The sequence below is a fragment of the Sinocyclocheilus rhinocerous genome, unplaced genomic scaffold, assembly GCF_001515625.1.
Source record: "Sinocyclocheilus rhinocerous isolate Xijiao unplaced genomic scaffold, SAMN03320098_v1.1 scaffold24, whole genome shotgun sequence".
Classification (NCBI taxonomy): Eukaryota; Metazoa; Chordata; class Actinopteri; order Cypriniformes; family Cyprinidae; genus Sinocyclocheilus; species Sinocyclocheilus rhinocerous.
Window position 1 is genome coordinate 1873715 of NW_015647124.1, and position 7149 is coordinate 1880863.

The following is a 7149-nucleotide window of genomic DNA, read 5'->3' on the forward strand; positions in this document are numbered from 1 at the left end:
TGTTGAATAAAGTCGTTTTTTTTTTCTTTTGCGCACAAAAAGTATTCTCGTAGCTTCGTAAAATGACTGTTGAACCCCTGATGTCACATGGATTATTTTATCGATGTCCTTGCTATGTTTCTGGGCCTTGATCATGTAAGGACCCTTGCTGTCTATGGAAGGGTCAGAGAGCTCTCAGATTCCATCAAAAATATCTTAATTTGTTTTCCGAAGATGAACGGAGGTCTTACGGGTTTGGAACGACATGAGGGTGAGTAATTAATGACAGAATTTTCATTTTTGGGTGAACTATCCCTTTAAGAGAAAATGTGTCCTATTTAAATAAATAATTAAATGTCCTGTTGATAACAGGTGTCACTTTTCTAAGCAATGAAACTTTCACCTTGAAGAAAATAAAAATGCATAATAATAATAAAAAATACCATTGCTTACATTGAAAGAAGGCAAAGAGTCATATATTATAAATAAAACGTTCACCTGTGACTTTGAGAGCTGCTGTGTGACTGTGTGGATGTCAGGGATGCTGTTTGCCGGCTGTCCCGTGTCAGTGAGACCAAGGCAGGGTTGAGCTGCAGCTCCTGGAGGCTGTTTTGAAGGGCCCTGTGTATGAGAGCCATTTTGTCGCTCCTCTAAAACGCAAAGTTTGTCCAGGGTTTGAGGACCATTGCCAGTCTCTGGATTTGAAAGAGACGTGCTGGTGTCCAAAACGCCAATGCTGGGGTTCAGAGCTGATGGTTTGGTCATAAAGGATTCCAGCGGCAGCAGCTGGATGTGAGCGTTGGACTGTGACTGTGCATGCGTGACGGGCTTCGGCTGCGTTTGCATATGCGTGAAGCCCGTGTGTGCAGGGTTATTCAGTTCTGGGGGAGGTTGGTGGGTTTTCTGGGGTTGGTGTGGAGATGTTCCTGTCCAGTTCCCAAGACCGGCGAACATTGTTCCAACAGTCAGAAACGGAGGTTTTAATGTGATGTTTTTGGCAAATGCACATGGGGTGGTTATCACACCAACACTTTCACCTCCTCCTACAGCAACTATCCCCTCGTCTCCATTCTGAGCTGGACCTAAAGAGACGGACGGTGCATCATGGGTCGGTGTTGGATGGAATATTCCAGCTGCCAAACACTGTCCCATTTGAGGCAGCATTTGTGGTGGTTTGAAAGCCTGCACTCTGCTGGGTTGTTTTGGTGGCATTGATTCTCCCACGTCTGAGTTTGTCTTTACGACATTGCTTCCATTTGCTGGCTGGATTTGGACTATCTTACTCTCACCAGTTTTGGCACTATTGGTTTCCGCGGTCTGCTGTTTATCCACGCGATTGTCCATCATTCGCCCCCAGCGCTCCAACAGCTTCTTGTCGTTGTCGCTGAGTAAAACGCCGCACAAAGATTCACCTTGTTTTCCCACCTTTTTCTCCTTCTCTTTCAGCTTCCTCTTTTTCTCCATCGCACGCTCCTGTCTCTTCCTCCGCTTCTCTTCCCTCTCTCGTTGTCTCTCCTGGGCTGTGACTGTCTTCCTCTGCTCTGGACCAGAGTTGGAGGAAGAGAGGGATGAGGATAAACCTCCAGCAGATCCTCTGATTAAATCTATACCAAGAGCTGCAGAGCCTTCATCTGGGGATGAGAGAATCAGTACATTATTGACATGACAGAACTTGTCATTACTTGAAAAAAATATAGAAAAATTGGATAAACATTGAAAAAAAAAAAAAGGAAAGAAAGAAATAATAATAGAAATAATATCATAAGAAAAGAAAACTTAAAGTTTACAGAATTTTCTATTCAGGTTTATAACCGAAAAAAAGAGGCAGTATGAACTTAATAGAATGAATATTTTATACAATAATTATAGTATATAAATATAAACATTAAATATATAATATATAAATTCACTAACGTTCAAATGTCTGGGGTATGTAAGATTTTTAACTGTTTTTGAAGGTCTCTTATGCTCACCAGGCTGCATTTATTTGATCAAAAATAACAGTAATATTGTGAAATATTATTACAATTTGAAATAACTGCTTTCTAATTAAATATATTTTAAAATGTAATTTATTCTTGTGATGCAAAGCTGAATTTTCAGCAGCCATTACAGTTGTGCTGTTTAATATTTTTGTGGATACTAATAGATAAATAGTAAATTCAATAGAACAGCATTTATTTGAAATATACATTTTCTGTAATATTGTAAATGTCTTTACTGTAACTTTTGATTAATACAATACATCCTTGCTGGATAAGTATTAATTTATTTTTGAAAAAATAAACAAATAAATCTTACAGATACACAACTTATGACCGTTAGTGTGTATATATAAGATAAACATTATAAATAGTTGTTTTTTATATAGTTCCTGGGGATCATCATATCTGGGGGTCTGTGGCAACTAATTTTAAAAAACACTCAATGTTAAGCAATATATGGCCACATACACATTGCAAACTCTCACCTCGAGCCTTCTGCCTTAGTGCTGATTTAAGCAAGGCAGCTTTGAGGGCTGCTTTTGTGTCTTCTGAAATTGCTCCCTCTTTTTTTGTACCTTCCCCGGTTGTCGCTTTCCCTCCTTTTCCCAGGGAACGTGTGAGATTTTGAGAGAGCGATTGAGCCTGGGACTGTGTGAGAGAGAGTGAAGGGATCGACTGAGGAAGACTTGAAGTGGGCGGGGTCTGAGAGATGGGGTGGGACGGAAGCATTTGATTGGACGAGACAAGCTCCTCCTTTGCGCAGTTCGTCACCAGTTCGGTAAACGACATGTCCTTGTCCGTGGGAGTGGTCAGATCGATGGTTTCAGGCTGGCCGTCGGAGTTCGCACTGGGCATGTCCACATCCTGGCAGCTTACCTGAGCCAAATGTGGCAGAATTTGAGTAAGGTGATGTGGAGCTTGAAACGAGTTTGCATTCGTTTGAGTTTGTGTAGTGTCTGTCGGTTTGAAGTTGAGATTTGTGTGAGTTTGTGCTGTTTCCGTCAAGTATTGAGACTGTGGAGCCACGCAAAGGGTGCTACCTGACACCCCAACCCCCGCCGGACTAGAATGGGGTGGTTTAAACTGTATCTTCTTCCTGGTGCCCTGCTTCTTCTTATGAAAGTCCTGGATTTCTACTAGTATATCTTCTTTGATTTGTTCTTTGCCCATTGGCTGCCGGTCAAATTCAAAATCGAAGGCGGGAACGCACACTGGCTCGTCATCTGGGTCGTGGTACTTGGCGAGGTAAGGGTGTTCGAGGGCTTGACATGCACTGATCCGCTCGCGAGGGTCAAATCGGAGCATTGCGCCCAACAAGTCCAATGCACTGGGCTCAGCTTGCGGATACAGTGCTGCAAGCGGCTCTGGCGCTTTTGAAGGGAGGCTTCGCACGTAAGAACGCACCCGATCCGACCCTATCGAGACGACGATTCTCTCGGGCGGCGTTCCCAAAACCGAAAGAATCAGCTGAAGCTGATGCACATAGTTTTTCCCTGGAAACATCTGCCTCCTGCCGAGCATCTCACCAAAGATGCAGCCAACAGACCAGAGGTCGATGGCCAAGCTGTAGTGGTGAAGCGACAACATGAGCTCAGGTGCGCGATACCAACGGGTGGCCACATACTCGGTCATAAAGGAACGTGACTCTTCAGAGTGGGCCACACTTAATCCGCGTGCCATGCCGAAGTCACCAATCTTCAGCTCGCAGTTTTCGTTGACCAGCAGGTTGGACGGCTTGAGATCACGGTGAATGACGTTGGCTGAGTGAATGTATTTCAGGCCTCTTAACAGCTGATACAGGAAATAGCGTGTGTGTTCTGGGGTCAGAGGTTGACGGGAGTGAATAATCTGATGCAGGTCACTCTCCATAAGGTCAAGAACCACATACCTAAAGAATGAGAGACACTTTTAGCACATTACATATGAAGAGAGAATATATGCTTGCTGCTTTGAACTCAAGCTTACACTGATTTGAAAGCCGAGTGAGGGACCATCGGCTGGAGAATGTCTTTAATGGCAATGATGTTGTCGTGTTTGAAGTGCTTGAGAATCTTGAGCTCTCGCAACGTGCGTTTGGCATTCGTCACAACCTCGAAGGCATTAGGGATCTTCTTTATTGCCACCTGCTGGCCTGGTAGCATAAATAAGTTCAGATATTAGACATCCTATCATATGTATCTATCCAAACAGATTCAGAAATTTAGAATGAACAGATATACACCTTTTTTTCAAAAGTAAGCTATTTTCTGTGAATGTGCAAGTCTTCCGATTCAATAGTTGCTATAGGAAAATGACTAGAAGAATAAGTGTAAACAGTAAAACTATTTGCGCTACAAACTAGTGTGTTTGTGATTACGATAATAAATTAAAATGATATGAAAACAAATACAGTTTTGCAACATCAAGCATCATAACATCATAGCAATTTTTGTACATCTAAAATAACTGGAAGTTACACCAGAAGCCAAGTTAAAAAATGGCAGCGTCCGCTGTTACATAAAAAAATAGTGGACTGGATGCATAAAATTTACATTTATGCATGTTGAGCAGAAATAAAAAAATAAATTGAAACAAATAAAAATGTAAAAATAAAAATAAAAAAAAGATTCTAACTGAGACAAAATTAATTCTTGCTTAATTCTCTCTGTTAACAATAATGAACAAGAATACATGATTTTATATTATTATTTATATTATCTAATAACAGTAATAATTACTATTATACATTAATAATGTTGTAATAAAAATATATTAATAACTATATAAAAAAACTAAAATAATTAGCTATTTATAATAATAATAATAATAATAATAAAAATTATGAATTCTGACATCAAAGATTTAGTGTAATTATTTTAAGTCTTTGAAATGTATCCTGGCACCCTCACCATTGTCTCGTCTCCGGGCCGATGAGACCACACCATAAGCACCTGTACCAATGGTCTCAATAATGTCATATTCTTCCCCAACTTCAAACTTCACATCCAGGGAGTGGGCTTTAAGTAGAGCCAAGTTCTTATCAGCGACAGTATTTGCATCTGTTACAATAGATGTGTCATCATTAGGCTGAGAGGGACCTTCTGTAACGCCTCTGTGATGGTTGTTGTCATTGTTGCCCTCTCTCCTGTTACTGCCCTCGGAGGCTTTTCGGGCCGGCACTGCTTGGGTGTCATTTGTCTCGTCCCTCTCATTGGTTGACATTCTGAAACAAAACATTCAGAAAATGGTTAAAGATTACAGATTTTACTTTCTGTTCAGCTTATTATTATGGACTCTAAACTTCTCTTGGACATGCCAGAGAGTTAATGCACAGTTTTACTGATCTTTCCTTTTAATCGGTATCAGAAAATAAAATAATTTACAGTATTTCAAAAACAGCACCACTTTCATGTAACACACACACACACAAATGTTTATAGTTTGTTTGAAATAATAACAACTATTACGAATATAAAAACAAGCTTTTATGTATTTATCGTTTTAAGAAATATAATTTTGAAAGGTGCACAGAAACCGAAACCATAAAATTACAGAAGCAGACATCATTTATCTGTCATTGCTCGTAACGGGACAACATATACAGGTCCAGCAGGGCGTTTAGCTGCCGTTTGTGAGCAAATAATCCTGCTTATCTGCCGCAGGGGCGTGAGAGCCTATACTGGCCCAAAAGAGCTTTAACAACAATACGTTCACTCTTTCTTTCTTTTCATATTAGGACAAAGATAAATAAAAACAAATATTGTGTAATTAAAGCGGCCATAATTACCTGTTAATATATGGAAGCAGTGGAAATTCTGAGAGGTTCTTTCAAAGCATGTCTATTCTTTGCTATCACGAAGCAGCGTTTTACTTCCTTGTGTTCTTCCGTATTGTGTTTGAATAAAAGCAAAACTACCAATCGACTGCATGCTCGTAAGAGGATTAACCAATGGGATTCGACAACATTGCTCGAGGGGCGGGCTCCTTGGAAGTGTAAATAGGGTCATTCTTTGGGCGGCGTCGAGTGTAGAAAGACGCGCGCTTGCCATATCATGCCAGACTACATATACTCATATAAACATAACAATATGGAGGTCCAAAACTGAAATAATAATAATAATAACAATAAATAGGAAATTAAATAAAGGAATAACTTCCTGAATTAATGTTTTGTATTACTTTCATTTATTTATTATTTAAATATGGAAATACATGTGGGAATAAATAAATAAATAAATAAATGTAATTTAAATCGTAGTAGTACTTGTTTATATACCTGTATTTATTTCCTATTATTACGTTTGTTTGTTTTATTTTTTTAATTTCTGCAGGTTATTTGGATCTCCATTCAACAAAACTACATTCGTCTACGAATCTGAACATTCGAATAAATCACCCAAACTGTTATACTGTGTATTTTAAAACGTTGAAAATACATTTATGTATGAAACTGATCCATTAGCGCTAGTGTTTACGCCAGTCTTATCTAACTGGACACTGACCGCTTTCCAACCATCTGCACTGTCCAATCAAAGCGCTCGTGTCCAGTCCATACAAATAGAAAAAAAAAAAGAGTAGAATGGCAATTAGCCAAACAACAGTATTTGTTTTCAGTATTTACTTTTATTTTCAATTTACTCTATAGTCCAGGTGATATGTGAAAATAATTTTCACTTTTTCATAAAAGCATGAAACTTGGTACACTTGAATAGTTTGCAGCCCTAAACATTTTCAGAAATTTTCTCACACAGAACAACCTCCTTGACAGCAACCAGTCTGGTTTCAGAAGTGGACATTCAACCGAGACGGCCTTGCTCTCAGTTGTTGAAGCCCTAAGACTGGCAAGAGCGGATTCCAAATCTTCAATACTTATCTTGCTGGATCTGTCCGCTGCTTTTGACACGGTTAACCACCAGATCCTCCTGTCAACCCTACTGGCAAAGGGCATCTCAGGAACCACACTCCAGTGGTTTGAGTCTTATCTCTCAGATAGGTCCTTCAAGATATCTTGGAGAGGTGAGGTGTCCAAGTCATAACATCGATCTACTGGGGTGCCTCAGGGCTCAGTTCTTGGACCACTTCTCTTCTCTGTCTACATGGCATCACTAGGTTCTGCCATTCAGAAACATGGCTTTTCTTATCACTGCTATGCTGATGACATTCAGCTCTACCTCTCATTCCATCCTGATGATCCGACGATAGCTGC

The 7149-nt window shown here is 39.9% G+C and overlaps 1 protein-coding gene across 2 annotated transcripts in view; it reads right to left on the reverse strand.

The window, feature by feature from the left end:
* Positions 1–5825, reverse strand: part of mapk7 (mitogen-activated protein kinase 7) — a 7461-nt gene extending 1636 nt beyond the window's left edge. Inside the window, exons 1-5 of one of the 2 annotated variants that reach the window (XM_016513339.1) lie at positions 5731–5825; positions 4853–5166; positions 3930–4095; positions 2450–3852; positions 478–1595 (exon numbers count right to left, since the gene is read on the reverse strand). In XM_016513339.1, coding sequence (XP_016368825.1) covers positions 478–1595; positions 2450–3852; positions 3930–4095; positions 4853–5165 — 3000 coding nt within the window. In that variant the 5' untranslated portion in view covers position 5166; positions 5731–5825. Of the gene's footprint in view, positions 1–477; positions 1611–2449; positions 3853–3929; positions 4096–4852; positions 5167–5730 lie in introns of both variants that reach the window. The other variant, XM_016513338.1, reaches the window with a different exon arrangement.
* Positions 5826–7149: the final 1324 nt, after the last annotated feature.